We start from the raw sequence: 23,893 nt of genomic DNA on the forward strand, positions 1-23,893 counted from the left end.
AGGGGCCGTATTCACAAAACATTTTATGTTACCACTAAGAGTTCTCCTAAATAGCAGTAAAAGTTCTTAGCTAAGAGTTTTCTCTTAAAACCTATTCACAAAGCTTCACAGACAAACTTTTACTAAGGAATAGACTGAAGTCTTAAGCTAAGAGTAAGGGCGGAGTTGACCTCGTTGCTATGGAGTAAACACACAGTGATTGGCTGAAGGGGGAGGAGTCAGCGATTTAATCATAGAAATATTGTAGAATGAGGTGTCATGTTTCCATATTAAAATAAAGGTTTTAAAATACAAATGTTGCCCTATTCAAATAAATATATTTTAATAAAAATGTTGCCATATTCAAATAAGGGTTTTAAAATGTAGGCTAAGTGTCACTAATTAAACAAATATATACATTTAATTGTGGACCTCCTCTTGGATGTCTGCATCTCAAGAGAATTCAAAATTCAAGCGACAAATTATGTTTTATAAAAAGAATAGGGGAGGAACACATTCAAACGGTCTTTCTCAAAAGGATGAATGGCGAGAGCCGACTCACCTGTAGTTACTTTGGCAGTTTTCTGTATCCCTCCACCACCCCGCTCCTCGCTCTCGGCTGGGGATATGGGGAGAACTTTGGGTTTGGGCTAAATTCCAAGTTTGGAGCCCTCAATCCCCATGGACAGCAGACCACATACACTTATTATATATTTTTTTACTCTATTCAATCATTTGTAAATGTGAACTCATGAAAACCACTGCCACAGGTAATCGGACAATATTAATTTATTTATTAAAGGACTGACACGCCCATTATTTTTAAGAGTTTCTCCTAAATCTGCAATTTAGGAGCTACTTTTAGCCTTAAGATGTTTTGTGAATACGGCCCCTGTCTTATACTATACTAATAGTTGCTTTTAGCTTCTTTATAAAAGTTTCCTACTCTTAGAAAAGTCCTACTCTTTACTACGAATTTTCTGACACTTAAGTCAAAACTAAAGACTATTCTTAAGAGCATTTCTGAGAAGTTTTATACATACGGGCCCTGGAACAGAAGGAAACACAGGGTTTAAATACACAGTGAACAGAAGGACTAATGAGACTACAGGACACAGCTGAACTCAAACACTAATCAAATCAGAAACCATAGTAACAAACAAGTGGCGGTAAAATGAGAACAAAGGCGAACTTGTGACAAAGAAAAACACTCTAAACGAACTAAACAGAACAAAACACAACTCAAACCATGACAAGTTTGTCATCTCTTCAGGTTCAACACATTCACTATCTGCACCATCATCATTATCCATGGCAAGATCTGATCCAGTGTTGGTTCTGTTCTCTGAACTCCTGGTTCCTCTCTGACTGGTGCTGATGAAGTTTGTTCCCACCGTCTCCGGCTCTCAGAAGCTCCTGGCATCGATGGACTGCCGTCAGCTCACTCAGGTTCACGGATTCACCGATATTGTGCTCAAACCAAAGTGAAAAACTCTTTCATTGTGAAGCTTTCTAATGCTCTCACTTCTCTTGAAGAATATTTACTAGATTTAATGATCATCTACACTAAATAATAATTCAGTATTTTCATTCACAACTGATGAAAGTCAATAAAGATCCTGTTTTATTCATATCCTGTCTGTTTTTTCTGTGAGCAGATGTTCATGAACTCAAATCATTCTCAAATGTGTATTTACATATTTATTAGCAATTTAGTTTATAAGAAATATCAGTTATAGAATTGAACTCTTGACTTTATTCAGATATTACAATATAAACCAAAAATCACAATATTTCACAAGTAATTCAATATTAACAGCTGGAGAAGAGAGAGAAAATGGCTTCACAATTTTCTTTACAAAATATAATGTAGAAACAATTTCATAGTAGATTTGAAAATCAAATTATTAATTAAAGACAAAAGAAATATAGAGATGTGTAACAAACTGGCCATTTACATGTACATATAACTCATAAATGTTTCATTATAATTCATGTTTTGTCAGTAACTGATTTTTTTCCAAAGGCCTGAATATATATTTATTTTTACACTTGTGTCACATTTTAATTTTCTTTATAATTGTAAGTAAAATCTACTTGATTGTGCAAATTCTTTTTTTGTTTTTATTTACATATTCTGAAATCATCACATACATATTTAATCTTCTCAGATTTTATGTTTTTTGTTTGTTTCAGTTGACAGGTGTGATGATCAGTGGCTTTGAGTTTTTACCTTCTTCATTAAGGCCTGGATAGAAATATGGATAGAGTTTCTCAGTGAAAGTCTGACCAGTGAAAGAGTAGATAAGAGATCTGGAGTCCACGTCATAAAAAGAGACCAGACCCTCCTCATAATCCACAAACACTCCCACCTTCTCAGGTTTCACTGTCAGAGATAAAAAGACATATGGATATCCACAAGCTGCATATTGATTCTCATTCCAATGAGTCACAGTCCAGTATCCGTTCTCAGGACTCGGCCATGTAGTCCCCTTCCTGTTAATGGATTCTCTGATCACTCCAAAAGTCCAATCAGTCTTTCCCTTCACCTGCACCTCATAGTAAAATCTCCCTGAACTGAATCCCTGCTTTGCCAGAACAGAAAACCAGACATAAAATCTCTTTGGGTTTCTTGGGATGTTCTTGTAAGTGTCTCCAGTACTGACTTGTTTTCCATCATCAGACAGGATGAGATATGGATGTGCTGTATCAGGATCCAGAGTCACATCCACTGAGAGAGATCAGACATTATCAATCAACTTCAGAACAAACATTTTCATGAGTATAAAACACATTATAATCAAAAGTATTGTGAGTGTATTGATGTCAATCTCACTGTACCTGCAAACTTCTGCACAAACTTCAACTCTGTGAACACAGATGACAATATAATGATGAATTAGTAACAGGAATATTTCAGTGAGTTTCTCTCTATTAACAGCATCAGTTGAATGTAAATATTGATCGTCAATCAGTTTGTGAAACAGAATGTGTTTAACATTAATGCACTTACAATGAAGGTCTGTGAGACGATCATAAAGCAGAAATGTCAAGTCTGTGTTTTTATTAAAGCTGTAACAATAATTATTCAGTGTAAAAAAATTTATTTTTGCTGTTAAATTCTCCCTGTAGTCAATAATTTTATCCCTTAAACTCATATTTGATCACCAAAATGACATTTTTCTGTGAAAAAAAAATCATCATGCCTTAAAACAGGCATAAATAGAGGAGGAACGAGACAGACTCTGGAAACACCAGAACAAGTTTCCTTTTCCCGTCATTATCCTGTCAAACATGTGTTCGGTAAGCAACAAACTAGATGATCTTATGATAAGAGCTGATCATGATTGTGAATTCAGAGCAAACTCATTTTCCCTACAGAAACTTGACTCAAAGATCATCATAAACCCCAGGCCTAACGAGACGAGCTCATTTCAATCCACTGGAGGAGCTGTGTGTGTTTGACAATAGCTGGTCACACAATACTGTGTTCGGGTGGAAGTGAGCACACTGGAGATTTTAACTCTATTTCAGATCATTTTATCTCCTGCTGGAGTTCAGTCAGATCTGTCATATGTTCCCGGACCGAACGTTGATGCTGCAGCGGAGAGAATAGTGAAGAACAATGATGCTCTCACTCGCTCTGCAGATCAACCTGATTTAATTTCTTTAATTAATGTGATTTATCTGAATATCTGCATCATCTTCAGCAATATGCGGACTGTCCCACTCGTTTAAACTGGAATATTGATCGCTGTCAGGGGAATATTCCTGGGATGTAATCAGGGATGTGATTCTTCTGGATTAAACTGGAATTTTTTTTTTTCAGCCAAAAATCCTGACTCATGTGAATAATTTCAATCATTTAGTAACCAGCAGAGCCCCCGGTGTTCAGAATTATGTACTGCATTATGGCTGAAATCACGAAATGGCCTAAAACTATTAACTAACCCAGATAACAATGACCTGGCGGTCCGCCAGCGTTTTTCAGGAGACAAGTTTGGACGCCATCATTTTGAATGCCGTCGGTCTGTCAGAGTTTTTTGGGTGTCACACCAGCGGTTTGCTGCTGCTGGACCAGCTTTGTTACACTAGTGGAAAACTGATAGTTGGTCCAGTTTCTACTGAGCGCTTACAGGATGTCTTTATAAATGTATATTTATTCTTTATTATTTTTACAGTTATAAAGAAAGCACTGAATAAAAATAGTGAGACTGACCTAATATATCAAAAGTAAAGTGTTGGTATAAAAAAAACTGCCTGAGAGCATGATTTCAAATGAAATAAAGTGGCTGAATGTTTGCAAAAACAATAATAAAAATTAAGTTTTCAAATTAAGTTATAAAAGTTTGTTATAAAAATTATTAAGTTATAAAAGTGTCTTACTTGTAATTGACACACTTTTGTTAAATATTTATTTTAGAAAAGAAAGATAGAAATGGTTTAATTTCTTGGAAAAAGTCCGTTATTTATGCTGATGATGCATTAGTTAGTCTACAAACCCCTCAGCTGATTCTGGCTCACACTAAAGCCCCTGAAACATGCTATTGCTGTAGCCAGTTGCCAAGACAACGGAATTCATTATTTGCACAAAACAAGATATAATAATTAAACCAGTTCCCTTTCAGTCGGTCACGTTCGACGTACGTCAGTAGTGACCGACGAATTGGGATATCGCTTAGAGAGCCCTATCATCTTCGTGTAAACTAAAACAAGCCAATGGAATTGGCGTGCGATATTTGCATAATGCGCACCGCCCCCGTCAGGTGTATATAAATAGGTCTTTCGCTTCGGAGCCATTCACTGGTGTCCTGTTTTAGAAGACTCCTTTCTTCGTTTGTTTTATTCTAAAACATTGCCTCAGAAGAGGATTTACAGCGAGCTTTCAGTGCTGGTGAAAGGGCACGTTCAGCGAGGTCGCGAGTCTCCGAGGAGCTGAGCTATAAGCTCGAAAACTGCTGTTTTCACAGCAACACAAAGAGTGTGTGCGTGTGTAGCGATTTGGGCCGGTTCCTCGGTGTGTCAGGGAGTGGTGTACCTGACACATCGCGTCGCTCCCTGGGTGCTTCAGCACGAGTGAGTTGACTTCCCCTTCTAAAAGAGCTTTACAGACGAACCCTGACAGTATGTCATTTCGTCTGTGCGTTAATGGGTGCGGTCGTTCCCTGGTCCCTGCTGATGGGCACAATCGTTGCATCTCGTGTTTGGGCATTCTGCACGCTGAAGCAGCTTTTGTGGATAGTTCATGTTCCCATTGCGGGAACATGACTATTGCGATGCTGAGGTCGAGACTCTCCTTCCTGAAGTCTCAGGAAGCGGGGGTCCCCTCTCCTATGCCGCGTACAACCGTTTTTTCCGGCCCCGGGAACCGGAATGACGGTACGGCGCTGTATAGGAAGGGTGACCGGAGGATTACGGTCAGGGCTTCCCCGCCGAGCGGAAACGCTCCTCGGGCCCCTGCCGCCTCATCAGCACCGCAACCCATCGTGCCACCGTTGGTTTCCGCTGGGCCCTCTACGGACTGTCCAGCCGTTACCTTTGGTGTGCTGGCGGCGGATCGGATGTCGATCGCTGCATCGGAAGGTGAGCCTGAGTCCTCGGGGGAGGATTCGGACGCGCTGCCGCCCGGGACGGTAGCGTTGCCCGAGTCGGATCCCGAGCTCACGACTGTGCTCTCCCGGGCCGCCTTGTGCGTCGGGCTTGAGTGGAACCCTCCACCCTGTCCCGGCCCATTTCGGTTGGACGATTGGTACTTGGCGGGGGGTCGCGCTGGTCAAATCCAGCGTCCCGCCCCAATGCCTTTCTTCCCGGAAGTACACGATGAGGTGACCAGGTCTTGGCAAGCTCCACATGGGGCTCGTACAGGGCCTGGTCCCTCGTCCGCCTTCACCTCCCTGGACGGCGGGCTAGCCAGGGGGTACGCGAAGATCCCGCCAGTCGAGCGGTCTGTTGCAACGCAGTTGTGTCCAACGGCCGCTGGCTGGCGCGGTGAGCCGCGTCTCCCGTCCCAGGCCTGTGAATTCTCAGCCGGTCTGACTGAGAAAGCTTACAGTGCCTGTGGGCAGGCTGCCTCTGCCCTGCACGCGATGGCCCTTTTGCAGGTCTATCAGGCAAAAGCGCTGTCGCAGATGCCCCAGGAAGGTCCTGACCAACAGCTGCTTGGGGAGCTGCGCGCTGCCACTGACCTTGCCCTCCGGGCAACGAAGGTGACAGCGCGTTCTGTTGGCCAGGCGATGTCTACTCTGGTAGCCCAGCAACGCCACCTCTGGCTGACCTTGGCAGACATGAGGGAGACCGACAAACATCGGTTCCTGAATTCCCCCGTGTCTCCGGTCGGCCTTTTCGGCGACGCGGTGGAGAGCTGTGCCCAACAGTCCTCCGCTGCACAGAAGCAGGCTGAGGCTATCAGACATCTCATGCCACGGCGGTCCGCTGCTGCCTCCACCCAGCCGCCCGTGGCTCAGCCTCAGCCCGCTCGTCGCCGAGGGCGCCCGCCTGCGTCTTCCTCCGCCCCTGCTAAGTTGGCAAAGCAGCAGCCTACACCAGCCAAACAGCAGGGTGCCGGGCGCGGACGTGGTGCCCAGCCCGTCTCTGCCAGCCAGGTGGCAAGCGGTCGGGGAAAACTCGGCCCTGAGACGGGCGACCTGGAGCGGAAGGTTCCTGCCCTTTGGGAGAGTATTCCATCTGCTCTCCCACCCCCGGAGGAGGGCCGGGGGGGATTTTGTGGCGGCTGTCCATCTACCGCCGCTGGCTCTCCGGAGTCCAGCGGTACCCACTTTGCCACAAAAGGAGCAGTTTCCTCAAACTCCAGGTCACAACAAGGGGTGTCTGCCAGTGTGCCAGGCTCCGCCTCGCTGCTGTCAGCTCCCTCCCCATTCGCCAGCAGGTGGCAGTGTGATGGTGCAGACCGCGTCCCGTGCGCCGTCTCCCATGCACACTGCTGCCTCGCAGAGTCCGACCCCACTCCGGGCCGCCCTCAAGCCGTCCGAGTCGGGTCCCTCTCTGCCTTGCTGCCCCACCCCCGGTGCGTCTGTGGTGCCTTTGGTCCCGCTGGCTCAGTGTCTGGAAGCGTGGATAGCGCTCCCCAGCCTGTCCAGTTGGCTCATTCGTACTATCAGACTCGGCTATGCGATTCAGTTCGCCCGGCGTCCCCCGGTCTTCAGGGCTGTCCACTTCACTCAGGTGTCGTTGGACAGTGCTCCTGTTCTCCGGGTGGAGATTGCTGTCCTCCTGGCGAAGGGTACAATCAAGCCGGTCCCTCCAGCCGATATGAAGTCGGGGTTTTACAGCCCCTACTTCATTGTACCGTAAAAGGGCGGTGGGCTACGGCCAATCCTGGACCGTCCCCAGGATTGGTTTGCAGCAATAGACCTGAAGGACGCATACTTTCATGTCTCGATTCTGCCTCGACACAGACCCTTCCTAGGTCGGTCTGCGTTCGAGGGTCGGGCATGTCAGTACAAAGTCCTACCCGACATGGTTGTAGCTCCCAACCGGTTGGGTCTTCAGGTCAACTGGGACAAGAGCAAACTCGCCCCCGGGTAGAGGATCTCTTGTTTCGGTCTCGAGCTAGACTCGGTCGCACGGACTGCGCGTCTCACCGAGGTGCGCGTCTAGTCGGTGTTGAACTGCCTGAGCTCGCTCAAGTGCAGGACAGCGGCTCCACTGAAAGATTTTCAGAGGCTCCTGGGGCATATGGCATCTGCAGCCGCGGTAACGCCGCTCGGATTGCTTCATATGAGACCGCTTCAACACTGGCTCCGCGGCCGGGTCCCGAGATGGGCGTGGCAGTGCGGCACGCTCCGTGTCCCCGTGACACCGAGCTGCCGTCGCACCCTTGTCCGGTGGTTGGACCCTTCGTTCCTGTGGGCCGGAGTACCCCTCGAACGAGTGTCCAGGCACGCTGTGGTCTCCACAGATGTCTCTGCCACGGGATGGGGGGCCACGTACAACGTGCATGCAGTGACAGGTCTTTGGACGGGGCCTCAGCTGCATTGGCATACCAATTGCCTCGAGTTGCTAGCGGTTCGTCTTGCGCTGGCCCGCTTCAAGGAGCTGTTGTCAGGCAAGCACGTTCTAGTCCGCTCACTAAGCACTGCGGCCGTTGCGTACACCTACCGTCAAGGTGGTCTACGCTTCCGTCGCATGTTGCAACTCGCCCGCCATCTCTTGTTGTGGAGTCAGAAGGATCTGAGGTCCCTTCGGGCCACTCGTGTCTCAGGTGTGCTCAACCGTGCAGCCGACGAGCTGTCACGGCAGCATCTACTTGCGGGCGAGTGGCGGCTCCACCCCCAGGCGGTCCAGCTGATTTGGCAGCGTTTCGGCGAGGCCCAGGTAGTCCTGCTTGCCTCCCCGGAAACTGCCCTCCGGCAGTGGTTTTATTCCCTGACCGGCGGCACGCTCGGCACGGATGCCCTGGCACACAGCTGGCCCCCGGGTCTGCGCAAACATGCGTTTCCCCCAGTGAGCCTTCTCGCACAACTCATGTGCAAGGTCAGGGAGGACGGGGAGCAGGTTCTGTTAGTGGCTCCGTACTGGCCCACTCGGACCTGATTCTCAGACCTCATTCTCCTCGTGACAGCACCTCCCTGACCGATTCCTCTGAGGAAGGACCCCCTGACTCAGAGACGGGGCACCCTGTGGCACCCGCGTCCCGATCTGTGGAACCTCCACGTGTGGTCCCTGGACGGGATGCAGAGGTTCTGAGTGATCTCCCGCAAGCGGTCGTAGACACCATCACTTCCGCTAGAGCTCCTTCCACTAGGAATCTCTACGCGCTGAAGTGGAACCTGTTCGTCGAATGGTGCGCCTCTCGCCGAGAGGACCCCCGATCATGTTCGGTCGGATCCGTGCTTTCCTTTCTGCAAGATGGGTTGGAGCGAAGGCTGTCTCCCTCCACCCTCAAGGTGTATGTTGCCGCCATTGCCGCACATCACCATGCAGTTGAGGGTAAGTCCCTGGGGAAACACGATCTGATCGTCAGATTCCTGAGGGGGGCCAGGAGACTGAATCCTCCTCGCCCTTCCTCCGTACCCTCTTGGGATTTGACCCTGGTTCTCACAGCTCTCCGGGGTCATCCCTTCGAACCTTTGCAATCAGTCGACCTGAAACTAATGTCTCTTAAGACGGTTCTTCTGGTTGCATTGGCTTCCCTGAAGAGGGTAGGGGATCTGCATGCATTTTCGGTCGACGAAACGTGCCTAGAATTCGGGCCCGGTGCTTCTCACGTCATCCTGAGACCCCGGCCTGGATACGTGCCCAAGGTTCCTACCACTCCTTCAGAGATCAGGTAGTGAACCTGCAAGCGCTGCCCTCGGAGGAGGCAGACCCAGCCCTAGCTTTGCTCTGTCCCGTCCGCGCTCTGCGCGTTTACGTGGACAGAACGCGAAGCTTCAGGACCTCAGATCAGCTCTTCATCTGTTACGGAGGCCAGCAGAAGGGAAAGGCTGTCTCCAAGCAGAGGATGGCCCACTGGATTGGGGAATGCCATCGCCTTGGCGTACGAATCCCAGGGCGTGCCTTGCCCGCTCGGGTTGAGAGCCCACTCCACCAGAGGGGTGGCCTCTTCCTGGGCGCTGGCTCATGGCGCTTCGCTGACAGATATCTGTAGAGCTGCGGGCTGGGCGACACCTAACACATTCGCTAGGTTTTATAGCCTACGTGTAGAGCCGGTATCCTCGCGTGTACTCGCATCCACTAGTCGGTAGACGTGTTGTACCCACTCTAAGTGTCGGCTTGCAATGCCATTCCCGCCACTGGCCGGATACGTGCATACTTTCACTCCAGTCGCGTTCCCCGCTTGGCGAACCCTGTCGAGTTCCTCCGCCTCCCCCTTCGGCTCGGACATTGCGGAGTGTCTGATGCCAGGCCTACATCCGTCGCTGACGCTGTCTGTTGGCTGGGGCCCATATGTCGTGACCCCTCTACGTGAGCGGTCCCATATGTGTATTTTCCACGGTTTAAAACTCCCTACGGGCCGGGGTGTCTTTCCCTTAGCAGAGCCAGCTCTGCTGTCACCTGTCAGATGAGTCTCCCCCTAACCAGGTGGAGCCATCCCAGGGACTCCATATGCGTACTGCCCCCCCGGGCCAGTCCATGTGTGTATTCCCACGTAAACTCCTCCCCCATTGGGTAGGTAGTGGTCTCCGCAGCGTCCCTTACGGGTTCGCTTTCCCAGTGTGTCTAGTTTACTTAGTGGGTAGTGGTTAGACAGCAGTAGACTCTCTCGGTGTAAGCTCGCCCCCTTCACCGCCAGCCGGTGCTATGGGCGGCTGAGCTTGCGCTGGGCACTGGAAGGGGTTTCGTAACTGTGGTGCTTTAGTTGGGATCCCAATTCGTCGGTCACTACTGACGTACGTCGAACGTGACCGACTGAAAGGGAACGTCTCGGTTACGTATGTAACCCTCGTTCCCTGAAGGAGGGAACGGAGACGTACGTCCCGTCGCCACAGTTTCTGTACCCTCGCTGTAGCGCGGACACCAGTTGTCTCCTCAGCGAAAAACAGAGTGCGATTGCATCTGCTTCCTATTTATATACACCTGACGGGGGCGGTGCGCATTATGCAAATATCGCACGCCAATTCCATTGGCTTGTTTTAGTTTACACGAAGATGATAGGGCTCTCTAAGCGATATCCCAATTCGTCGGTCACTACTGACGTACGTCTCCGTTCCCTCCTTCAGGGAACGAGGGTTACATACGTAACCGAGACGTTTTACTTAATGGCCAAAATGTTGAAATTGTGGAAAATTATAATTATCTTGGTAGAGTTCTGCACTCCCAGGTGAGCTTCTCTAGTATGTTTTCAAAAGATGCTCACAGAGACTCTGTCTTCTCAGACATCTCAGCAGCCTTTGTGTTTATCAGCACATCTTAAACTTTCACGAGTTCACCTGCCCGTTCAGTCTTAATGGTTAATTGGTTTGGCTTGCTGTCCTCGCAGGAGGCTTGAACCTGAGGCTCGGCTCGAGCTCCAAACTAAACCCCTCTATAACAGTACTGCGCAGAGGGAGAATAAGAGAAATAGAGGAGATGGGGAGGAGGAGGGATGCTGGAAGAACTGTCGCTGGGATGACGCAGTGACTGCTGCTTATATTACGCTCATAATCCCCAACTTTATTTATAGAGCACATAATAAAACAACATAGTTGACCATAGTGCTGTACAATAAAATAAAAATGACAAAAATGAAAAACCACAACAAAAGCCTCACACCCAACATTCAAGACTAACTTGGTAGTTACAGCGACAATACCCCAATACTCATACCTGATCAAAAGCCAATGTAAAAAATTATGTTTTTAACTGTTTCTTAAAATCATTTAGAGATGATAATGGTCTCAAATACACTGGTAAACTGTTCAATAACCTTGGAGCAGCTACTGCAAATGCACGGTCACTTCTGGACTTTAGTTTAGATCGAGGAACATGTAGATTTTGTGCATTGGAATGAAATGTTCTCTTTGACTCCTGAACATGAATTAGATCAGGAATGTATGGAGGGACTGTGCCATGCTGGGATTTAAACACAAAACGTAGAATCTTAATTCTGTAAGGTACAGGTAAACAATGCAATGCTCTCAAGACAGGGGTAATATGGTCATATTTCCGAGTAGCCTTGGTCCAAAAGTTTCTTTGGTAACCATAATAAAACGAGTTGCAATAATCTAGTCTGGAAAAAATAAAAACATGAATGATCTTCTTCAAGTCTGTACGTGTGGCACGATCACTTCCCGGACTCCAATTCCCATCATCCCCCCAGCCAGTCACATGCTCCCACTCTGCACCAATCACCTGTTGCCACATACAGCTTTGCACATCACTTGGACTATAATGGACTCACACACACAACAACTGATCGTGAAGTCTTGTTTACCCCGTGTGACATTTCTGAGCGTTCCCGTGTTTATTGTCTGCCTGTTTGCTGTTACCGTTCCCGCCTGTTACCTGTTTATTGACCCGTTGCTGCCTGTCCTGACCCTTGCTTTGTATACCGACCTGTGAGTTATATCCGCCAGTCCTGACCTCAGAATCGTAATCCAGATACAGGCAGTCTACCCTCTGCTGTACCTGTTTGCTCCTGTTTGACCCTGCTTGTACGACCACACTTACCTTTTAATAAAACGCTGCATTTGGATCCCCTGCCTGAGTTCCCATTCATTACAACGTGTTAAGAAAGGCTTAATCTTAGCAATCATTCTAAGTTGATAAAAACTAGCTTTAACAACTTCTTTGACAACTTATTTGAGATAAAATTTTAAAGCACTGTCACAGATCACTCCTAAATTTTTTACTTGATGTTTCCTAAAAGGGCTCAATGTACCTAGATTAATTCCAGCCGTATCACTCATTTCAGAGAGCCCAAATATAATCACCTCTGTTTTCAGTTCATTCAGACTCAAAAAGTTTGCAGCCATCCATGACTTCATCTCATCTATCAGGCCAACAAGTGCCCCAGACCACTGGAAGAATTTGGGATAAAGGACAAGTACAATTGAGTAGTGATGGCCGTCTGACACAAGCTTCGAACTCAAAGCAGGATTTTTCTTGAACTACTGCTTCGGAGCTTGCTTTGGTGCGGAAAAACACACGTGACCGATGACGTCCGAAGCAGCAACTTCGGTTCTCTGAGTGAATCACGTGACTGGTTCAGACCAGTAAATACTGCTTCGCATCGCGAGAGGCTTCATGACGCGAGACTGCTGCGCGCAAGCTTCAGCAGGTTTTTTGGCGCGTAATATGACTATATAGACGCCCAAAATGATGCACAAGATGTGGGTTTATTGTAGTAGGAGTTTGCATTGTTGTTATCACTGCATTTGTTTGATCATCATCATCATCATCATGGAACCAGCTAGAAAGAGAACCCGTTCTGCAATGTGGGAACATTTTCATCTGATCAGTCCTAATAAGGTAGGTGCTTTATTATCCTACTGCACCTGGCTTAGGCCAGGTAACTTAAGCAAAGTTACATAAGTGGCTAATACTGTCATTACTGTTGGTACAATAGGTTCCATGATGTATGTGAAGTCAACATTAAGTAGCATTATAGTGATGTATAGTTATATGTATATAATTAGTTTGTTTGCGTATTGCTGTTTACACAGGTCCAGCAATTGGCGTATAATAATAATACGTCATCAATGCTGAGGCACTTCAAAGCCAAGCATGAGGGCATGCAGGAGAACACAGATCATGGTAGGCTATATTTATTATACACATTCTTCCACACAATGATTTATTAAACATTACACGAATGTGATATCACATAACAGTTTTTGTTTCTGTCTTAGTGGGCCGGAAGGAAGAGCTGGATAAGGCTCTTGTTAATATGCTGGTGAAAGACTCTCAGCCTTTTTCCATTGTGGATGACCAGGGCTTCAGAGAGTTTGTGGGAAAGCTAGACCCAACATACACTCTGCCATCTAGACCAGGGGTTCCCAAACTTTTCAGCCCACGACCCACAAAATAACGATGCCAGTGACTCGCGACCCCCACTATCCTCGGAGGTGGTTAAGAGTTGTGCACAAAGGCGAACACGCACTAACCCATGTTTCACACATACTCTGTTTGCAGTGCGCATTTTTTTCTGTGCCCATATCAACGGATTTCACACTGCACGCGGATGCGATCCGGCAGTGCGTTCCAGGAGCGGTGCGTCCAACGTGCGTCTGCAGCAGTGCAGCGATCATTTACGCGCCGAGTCTATTTTTGCTGTGCTGCACAGCGCTGAATTAAAACGACAGCGCACTGTTCGCATTAAAATAAACATGTATTGACGCAAAAAAAATAGTAATTTCATCATAGATTCATATAGTTCAAAGTCTCTGTTACACAGTTTAAACACGGCTGCCTCGGGTAAAGCAAGGAAAATAACAGCTTACCAGACATTTAGGTGAACAAGGAGACATAAACAATAGCACTCGCCTCTGAAGGTGGAAAAACAGTTCTTTATGACCTGAGGGATTTATTGTAAAAAGATTTAAAAGGAAAGAAAAGACGAGAGTCGCCTGTTTTTGTCTATTTTAAGTTTTTTTTTTTTTTTTTTACGTTTTTGATTTTAACATAAAGCTTACGTTTAAATGTTTTGCCACTTGCGTGAGCAATATATAAATCTAAAGTATTACTTCAGATAAATATAAAGTAATGAAATGAATAAAACGTTTTAATATAGTGCGTTTAAACGTGACATCTATGAAATATAGGGAAGGCCTATAAAAAGAGAATCGCTGTGCTGACAAGCCATATTCAGTAACAACTTTTGGATTTGAAATAAATAAATGTTGTGTTTGTGATACACAGCCATGGATCAGTTGCGCACTGCAAACGCGGCATATGTGAAGCGCGTGCTTCTCCGCTCTCCTCCGCTGGCCTCCCTTGTCTTTTTTGATCAATATTAACCAACGTTTCATTTTGACAAAAATAATATCCAAAGCTTAAAGCCTAAAGAATTACGTGCACATGTCTTAATGTTTAACATGTTGCAGTAAACTGATGCTGTTGCTACTATGTCATTAATCTGTCGTAATCACCTCAGGAGTCACGGCCAAGCGAAAGGAAAATCGAAAGGTTGATGGCTTTTTTTTATTTGCATGGTTTTTGTTTTTAATTAACTACTATTTTTAGTATTTTGTGACAATTATTGATAGAATATACTATTTCTAATCGTTTAATTATTTTTTATTTTATTATTATTATTATTTTTTATTTTTTTTTGATTTCTGGAAATCATCTCGCGACCACTTCCTCACTGTCTCCTCACCCACCCCCCCGGTGGGTCGCGACCCCGACTTTGGGAACCACTGATCTAGACAGTCTCTAAAGAAGATGGTGGATGAAAAATATGACGAGGAGAAGACCAAGGCCAAGGCTCAACTGCAGAACGTGGAGGGAGTGAGTCTGACTTCTGATATGTGGACCTCTATTAATATGGATGCATATCTTGCAGTCACTTGTCATTTTGTGCTTGATGATGCAGTGCTGGCCACAGTACTTTTAGGAGTGCTGCCATTCCCTCAAGACCACACTGCTGAAAACATTGCAGCTGCCAAGAGGTCTCTCATGGTTGAGTGGGGCATTGATGGAAAGGTTACATGCCTTGTGACTGATGCTGCAGCTAACATGACAGCCACTGCCAGAAATTTAGCCATAAGGCATGTAGTGTGCATTGCACATGCACCAAACACCTGGCCTAGAAGATCTGCGCACAAGGGCACGGAAAGTGGTGACTTATTTTAGATCAAGCACTACCGCTAAAGAGAAGCTGAAAAATGTACAACAGCAGATGAATTGTGCAGTAATGAAACTGATCCAGGAGGTGGACACGCGCTGGAACAGCTCCTTCTTGATGCTGCAGCGCTTGTATGATGAGAGGCAGACAGTGGGAGCAGCTCTGGCATCGCTCAGAACAGAAGTTAATCCTCTCTCTTCTGACGATTATGAAACAGTAGCTGCTTGTCTACAAGTGCTGAAACCATTTTACACGGCAACAGTGGAAATGTCCCAGCAGAAGAGAGTGTCGGGGTCAATGGTCATTCCACTGATAAAAATGTTGCTTCACACAACTCAGGAATTACTGATCAATACCAACAACGTGACCGCAAAACTGTTGGGACAGAACATGTCTACAACCCTCCTGAATAAATTTGACACACTCAACACTGTCCACACTGCTTGACCCGAGATTTAAGTCACCGCTTGTTTGTCTTAAAATCGTCTGCTGCTTTTTTATTTCTTCATTTTGTCTTATCTTTGTGACTGCTTTATTGAGTGTGAGTTCGGGATCTAACTGTAATCTCTCTGACAGTGCGTGATCTCTTATTCCAACTACCAGCCTATCTCTCGAAGGATTCCGTACTGGCAGTTTTCTGCTAGTTTATGAACTGCAGTAATGAATGTTTCAGCTGACTCTCCCGGTTCTTGGCACCTCTTGTTGAATTTAGCTCTTTCATAAATAACGTTGTGTTGACAAACGAAGTGTCTCTCAAACGCTTCTTTAACTCTATCATACTTCTTCCTGTCTTCTTCAGACAGTGCTAGTGTGGACAAGATACCATCAGCTTTATCTCCCATTGTGTAGATAAGCGAATTTACTTGATATTCTTGGCTTCTTTCACCGATCCCTGCCGCCACACGAAATCTCTCGTACCGTCAATCCAATTTGGCCAGCTGCCAAAATCATTGAAGTCAAAGTGTTCAGGCGGGCTTATTGAAAAGAGTGTATCCATGTTAAATGTTCACCTCGGTGCCGTTTTCTGTTGAATCTTCTTGTGTCGTCACTTTTTCCGTTGCTTTTTCTTTGCCGTCCCGGCGCTCACTCACTCTCCGTCCGTGACGCAGCTGCAGGTGTCGACCCGTGTTCTGGATTGTTTCCTCGAAACTTCACTTACAAACTCTTAATCTCGCCGATCTGGTGCGGATAGTTGTCATCGCTTGGAACGCGAGGTAAGTCCACTTCTGACACCATGTTATATAATCATTTAGGAACGGACAGGAGACAGCGTGCATGTAACATATAACTTTACTCAAACTCCCACTTCCGGCGCATGCGCACCTTACATATCCATAACATCCTATCAGTACACTCAGTAGATGTTCAGTTGTTGGAGAGCCAAATTTCCACTCTGGTGAATAGAATTTGAGTTTGTACAGGGATAGTTACGTCATGTGCCTTACATCTCACTAAAGTTCACATTATACTTCTTTAAAGCTGCAGTTCGTAACTTTTGGCGCTCTAGTGGTTGATAAACAGAACTGCATGCGTCTTGTGGAGGAACATTGGTTTGGAAAATGTATTCATGATGTACTCGTTTATTATATAAATTTGTAAATTTTGAACACACAAAAAGTTCAGGTCTGCAGCTTTAAATGATTTTTACAAGAGTTGAACATAAAACTTTTAGTGATTTTATAATCACGTGGTAATCAGCAACATCACAGAACCTTAAAATTAATGTAACACTTTTTTCTTAGTATTTTCTTAGTTAATGACAAAAACACTGTATTTGATATTCACTTACCAGTTTGATTGAGTTTTTCATTTAGTTGTTCCTTCAGTAGATTCAGAGCTCTTTTCAGAGATTTCTCGTCCACATCAGAGATCTTGGTGTGTAAAATACTGTTCAGGGATGAGTACATCTAGAGCAGGAGAAAGAAGACTATTAATTATATTCCACATTATTGCTGATGAGACAGATGTTCACAGATCTGTATGACATCAGGATGATCATCAGTGTGTGAGATCTGCTCCAGCTCAGTGTTTCTCTTCTTCAGCTCAGTGATTTCCTGCTTCAGCTCTTTAATGAGATCTTCAGCCTGTTTCTCTGCTTCTTTCTGCTGTTTCTTCATCTTCAGTTGCTCAGACTGAAATCTCTAAATGGATTGGATCAGATCAGTGAAGAGCCAAAGATTATAGATAAAGAAAGACGATTCAGTCCTCTTAGTTATGAATGGAAGAAACAGCAACGCATAAAATATGGTGTAATAGGTCCCGCCTTCTAAGTAAAGAGCCAATCGCTGATTGATCAAGTCATTGCGTCCAGACCGGAAGTAACTTTTCAGATTTTGATTAAAGATTACGGCGAAAAATCATTTTCTGTGTTTTAACTTGTATGGATTAATTGTTTACCACAAGACTAGTAATATGCACTAACAAAGTAAATAGGGTCGATTTTGATTTCATGCTGACTTTAAGACTGCACATGAGCATTGGCTCATATAGCCTGAAATATAAGCTTTTTAATGCTATTTGTGCATAAGAAACATTTATGGGACAGTTCATGTCAAATTTTGTTGCTGATTTGAAATATGCATACATGCTGATTATAAATTGTCATACAATATGCTAGTGCAAGTATATAACATTTAGTTCAAACTTTGAACTGAGGAGGGCAGTAATACAGTTAGCAGTGTCTACACTGCCGGAATTCAAATAGAGAAGAAGAAGAGAGCTAGCCTGCATCTCAATGTGCATACTATTCATCCTAAATAGTATGTGACATTAGTAATATATTAGTACTATTTAGGGCGGATAGGGTAGATAGAATGCACATTGAGATGCAGGGCTAGTTCAAGATGAGCATTTATGGTTAAAATGTATAAAATTGTAATTTTTTTTTAGAAAATTATGGTTTCACTAGATAAGACCTTTATTTCTCATCTGATATCGTTTAAAGCTCTTTGAAGCTGCACTGAAACTGTAATTTTGACTTTCAACCATTTGGAGGCCAGTGAAGTCCATATGGAGAATAATCCTGGAATGTTTTCATCAAAAACCTTCATTTCTTTTCGAAGAAAGAAAGACATGAACATCTTGGATGATGTGGGTGAGTAAATTATCAGGAAATTTTAATTTGAAAGTGAACTAATCCTTTAAGTTCCACTTTATATTAGGTGTCCTTAATTACTATGTACTTACATAAAAAAATAAGTACAATGTACTTATCGTGTTCATATTGTATTGCAAAACACTTTTGCTGCTATTGGGTCAACTGTGCAATTATAATTACAGATGCAATTACAAGTAGGTTTTTTTTTTTTAAATATAAGTACAATGTAAAAACATGTATGTACACAATAAGTGCATTGTATCAAATGATTAGCCTAATTTAAATGTAAGTACATAGTGGTTAAGGCCAACTAATTTAAAGTGGGACCAAATCTTATTCTTTTACTGTTCTTTTTGCTTTCCTATAATCCATTTAAAACCTTTATTTGTTTCTTTTAACTTCCATCCGAACTGCTGAGAAAACACCAAATCACCACACACTCCTAAACCAATGCACCTACACACACACACACACACACACACACACACACACACACACACACACACACACACACTCACGGTGTATTGTGTAGGCAAGATGATCAACACTGCTACCAGCAGGACACCCAGACCAATAATCATCCCGTTTGAAATGTGGATGGTTCGAGATGAAGTAAGGAAACCATCACTGGAGGCGAGAGTCTGTAAAAAGAGAAATATTCAGTTCAAATAACACTTCTCGAAGAAAGATCACAAAGCTTGTGCAAAGTTGTGGCCCAAAGTGCAAGAAGCCGAATGATTTTAATATTTTTTTTTCACTCACTTTTCTCAGCTTTACTGAGTGTTTGATCTCTTTAATCTTCTTCATTCTCTTCTGGATCATCTGCTGCTCGTCTGTCTGTGTCTGAACCAGATGATGAAACATACAGAGAAAAACACACATTTATCACTGAAATGTATTCTGAAAATTTTTTTTAAATTATTATTAGAATAATGAATGTAAAACAGAATTCAAAATTTTGTCTCCTGGCCCTTTAGTCCATGTCTGTCAGCTTTGAAGGTAACATACATTCTCAAAAGTTGACAAAATTAATTTTTAAGTGATTTATATAAAAGTGTCAAGCCCTTTAACCCTCTGGAGTCTGAGGCTGATTTGGGGCCTGGAGAACTTTTGACATGCCCTGACATTTGTGCTTTTTTCAGTTGTTCATAAACATATTAATGGAAAAAGTGTCATTACACTGTATTCAGCACAAACTAGGCTACAATAATATGTGAGGAACATGTATGTACATGTTTGTGTTTTTGAAGGAATAACATTTATGCGTGGTTGTTGAAAAAACAAAAAACTTAAGTCACTGAAATAAGGCCAAAAAAAGTATAATAAATCTGTGTTCATAAGACTTTAGGGTATTGGAGGTTGTAGACTAGAGTTTTTGCTTCAAAATTATGTAAAAATTATGCTGCCTACTCCTTCATATTTAACAATATATTGATTTAGTTTTTGTAAGACACTTTTTGCCAAGAAACACAGTATGCAAGGAGGCGTGAATCACCACTGAAAATGGGCCATTCTCACCTGAGAAGACAAAAGAATTGGATAGTAATGAGCTGAAATGACTTGCATATTAATGAGGCATTTCAGTCAGGTAGGCTGTGAAAAAAAACCTTCTGTGATGTCTCAAGCTCATTATGATATATGAAACATACAGAAAAATATTATTACAATATAAAGTAATGGTTTTATATTATACTTTAAAATATAATGTATTTCTGTGATGCAAAGAGTCTGAATATAGGCTTTTAGTTTAAAAGCATGCACATTTGGAGAAATATTGGATTCTCATATGCTTATGTCAATTTTCTATACAGAGGAGTTATTTTTATTTAATATTCACTGTCATTACTATGAGCGCTGGTGTTTTCAATTCATCCTTGAAGTCGGAGGGCGCTCTGTGCATTTTAGTCCACAAATTCATCTAAAAGAAGAAGAGGCTATTCCATGAATGGAGTTTCCAATACATACAGCAGCAGGAGGGCGCTAAAGAAACAAAAACTCATCTAAACTTCATCTGTAGAAGACAAGTAAACAGGAAGTAACTGCATGTCTTCTAGAGATCGCTAACCATGACTTTTACATCCAGATAAACACTTTTCAAGACAATAAATACACGATTGAGATAATAAATGCATGTATTGACTGAATTAGCGTCTGAATAGCGCTGGCTCCGTGGGCGTGGCCGCATTAGCAGATAATGAGCTGAATCACAGACTTCTGACATGGCTCTCTTTTCATACAGATTACATTAACAAAGAAGGTTTGTTTTCGATTTGACTTACATGATTTAAAACCTGACATCTTAACGTTTTTTTAGACATAAGTGTAATTTTTTTGTCATTAGTATTCACTAAGTTACAGTTCATTTTCTGAGAACTATCAGATTGGAGTTCGTTCAGAGGGAGAGGAGAAATCACGCATCATGTTAGTTTTCTTTATTTTACAAAAAGCACAAAATTCTGTTTTTACTCTGAGTGTACACAAATGAAAGAAGATATTCCACAGATTAAAATGGTGTATAACTCTTAATTGTATGTGCAACATTGACGGAGTATTTTGAGTCTCTTTCACACTGATAAGAAAAAAACCACGGTGGTATCGCCGGCGATACCGTCAGACCTCAGAGTGTTAATATGACCTGCACCAACATCAACACACAGAAAACTGCATTTCACAGTGAGTTTAAAGTGTTTTGTCTGTAACTCTTTACCTTCTTCTCTCGACTCTCCTCCTCTATAGGAACAGTGTTGTGAGTCCTGTGTTCTCCTTCAGTGCAGAACAGACAAACACACGTCTGATCATCTCTGCAGAACATCTCCAGAGGTCTCTCGTGTTTCTGGCATATATAATCCTCCAGATTTGCCACAGCGTTGATCAGTGTGTGTTTCTTTAGACGTGGGACTCTGAGATGAAGCTCCAGATGATCATCACAGTAAGAGCTTTGACACGTCAGGCAGGACTTCACAGCTTTCTGCTTTCTTTCATCACAGAAGTCACAGAACACCTCAGATTCTTGATTAAGCTTATTAAAGTGTTGCACAAGCTTTTTGAGTGTTGAATTAATCTTGAAATCAAGTCTTTTGCTGAATTCTTCTTTACAGAATGGACAGAAGCAGGTCTGTGTGTTTGTCCAGCACTTGCTCAGGCAGGTTCTGCAGAAGTTGTGTCCACATGGAGTGGTGACTGGATCAGTGAACACTTCCAGACAGATGGAGCACTGGAGCTCCTGATTTAGTGCTGGAACACTGTAGGGTGCCATGACTGAAAAGAAATGTAATGACAATTTATCATCTACTTTACTGAAGAGAGCAACTTTCATGAAAAGGTATGTACACCGAGTAATTTAGTTTATGTTCTAAAATGCATTATTTGAAGTGCTGTTTTTTTTTTTTTTTCAAAAGGTGATAACATCTAGGTTACGTATATAATCCTTGTTCCCTGAAGGAGGGAACGGAGACGTTATGTCAGAACAGACTGACGAATGGTGGGTCTTGCCCCGAGAGCCCAATCACCTTCGAGTGTTGCCAATGGTACGCTTGGTCTGCGATATTTGCATCACAAACTCCACCCACACAGTGTAGTTATGTAAGGAGCAGCACGAGCAACTCACATTCAAGTCTTCACTGAGGAGCTGAGCCAATGACCCGGCATTCAGCAGAACAGCAATTGTGGCAATGGGACATAATGTCTCTGTTCCCTCCTTCAGGGAACAAGGGTTACATACGTAACCTAGACGTTCTCTTTCAGTCGGTCACGTTCGATGTTACGTCAGAACAGACTGACGAATGGGGTCCCTTACAAAACGCCACAATAGCTGTCTTCCAGTGACCTGTAAATGTGATAGCACCCTGATGTGAGACTCAGCACAAGTGGAGGACTACACTAAATATGGAATACACTGAGAAGAATACCCCAACAGGAATATGCTAACAAACTACTGGCTGAAGAGGTGAGTACCCGAGAGGAGACAGGCTCTACACAAAGATTATAGAATCTCGCGAATGTGTCGCCCAGCCCGCAGCTCTACAGATGTCTGTCAGCCATGCGCCAGTGCCCAGGAGGAAGCCACACACTGAGTAGAATGGGCTCTCACCCCTAGGGGGCATGGCAAGTCTTGGGACTGATAAGCCAAGACAATAACATCCACTATCCTGTGGGTTAGCCTCTGTTTGGAGACAGCCTTCCCTTTCTGCTGGCCTCCAAAAGAAACAAAGAGCTGATCTGAGGTCCTGAAGCACTGAGTTCTGTCAACAAAAGTGCGAAGAGCATGTACAGGACAGAGCAGTGCCAGGGCTGGGTCTGCCTCCTCCAGGGGCAGAGCTTGCAAGTTCACCACCTGGTCCCTGAAGGGAGCGCAGTTTTCAATGACAAAAACTTGAGCTCTACTGAAAGCAAGGCTTCGAAGGGAGCCCTCTGTGATGCAGATAAAACCACTGTGAGGTCCCAAGAGGGAACTTGTTGAGGGTGATGTGGATTAAGCCTACTAGCTCCTCTCAGAAACCTTATGATCAGGTCATGCTCCCCTAATGGCTTATTGTCAACAAGATCGTGGTGAGGCGCAATGGCATCCACATAGACCTTAAGGGTGGAAGGAGACAGCCTTCGTTCCAACCCTTCTTGAAGAAAAGAGAGCACTGACTCGACCGGGCAGGAGCATGGGTCTTCTTGACGAGAAGAACACCAAGTGACAAAGAGGTCCCACTTCAGGGACCCACTTCATAGGCCTGTCTAGTAGACAAGGCTCTAGCCGAAGTGATGGTAGCAACCACCTTAGGTGGCAAGGTACCTAACCTTTCCACGACCTGTCCATAACCCACTCATGCAGGTTACAAAGATCGGGACGTGGGTGCCAGAGGGTGCCCTGTCTCTGAGAGAGAAGGTCCTTTCTCAGATAGATAGGCCAGGGAGAGGCTGTTGCGAGGAGAACTAGTTCAGAGAACCAGGTCTGGCCGGGCCAATACGGAGCAACCAAAAGGACCTGCTCCTTGTCCTCCCTGATCTTGCACAACGTTTGTGCCAGAAGGCTCACTGGGGGTAACACATACTTGCACGGGTCCCGCGGACAGCTGTGTTCCAGAGCATCCATGCCGAGAGTGCCCTCAGTCAGGGAGTGAAACAACTGGCAATGGGAATTGACTGGGGAGGCAAACAGGTCTACCTGAGCATCCCCAAAGTGTTCCCAAATCAGCTGACTGGGGATGGAGTCTCCACTCACCAGGGCGACACTGTTGCAGAGAAAGCTTGTTGGCTGCAAAATTGAGTCTGCCCGGGATATGAATGGCACGAAGCGACCTAGATGCTTCTGACTCCACAAAAGGAGATGGCAGACGAGTTGCGACATGTGACGGGAGTGTAGACCTCTCTGACAGTTGATGTACGCTACAGTTGCAGTGTTGTCCATACAGACCAGGACGTGCTTGTCTCTCAGCCAGACCCAGAAGTGGTGCAGAGCAAGCCGAACTGCTGGCAACTCAAGGCAATGACATGCCACTGAAGTCGGGGTCCTGTCCAGGAGCCCGACGCAGCATGTCCATTGCACATGGTGCCCCACCCCGTGGCAGAGGCATCTGTTGACAAAACAACATGCCTGG

General features: G+C 44.7%; 1 protein-coding gene across 2 annotated transcripts in view; it reads right to left on the reverse strand.

Annotated features, from left to right (window-relative positions):
* Positions 1-1,252: 1,252 nt before the first annotated feature.
* The window catches only part of LOC137009877 (E3 ubiquitin-protein ligase TRIM39-like), a 94,512-nt gene continuing 71,871 nt past the window's right edge, over positions 1,253-23,893 (reverse strand). For both annotated transcript variants that reach the window (XM_067372487.1, XM_067372486.1), the window contains exons 5-10: positions 21,013-21,563; positions 19,068-19,148; positions 18,824-18,946; positions 16,998-17,115; positions 2,821-2,847; positions 1,253-2,710 (exon numbers count right to left, since the gene is read on the reverse strand). In XM_067372487.1, the coding sequence (XP_067228588.1) occupies positions 2,172-2,710; positions 2,821-2,847; positions 16,998-17,115; positions 18,824-18,946; positions 19,068-19,148; positions 21,013-21,563 (1,439 nt within the window). In that variant the 3' untranslated portion in view covers positions 1,253-2,171. The remainder of the gene's footprint in view (positions 2,711-2,820; positions 2,848-16,997; positions 17,116-18,823; positions 18,947-19,067; positions 19,149-21,012; positions 21,564-23,893) is intronic.

This window comes from Chanodichthys erythropterus, chromosome 20, assembly GCF_024489055.1.
Source record: "Chanodichthys erythropterus isolate Z2021 chromosome 20, ASM2448905v1, whole genome shotgun sequence".
NCBI lineage: Eukaryota > Metazoa > Chordata > Actinopteri > Cypriniformes > Xenocyprididae > Chanodichthys > Chanodichthys erythropterus.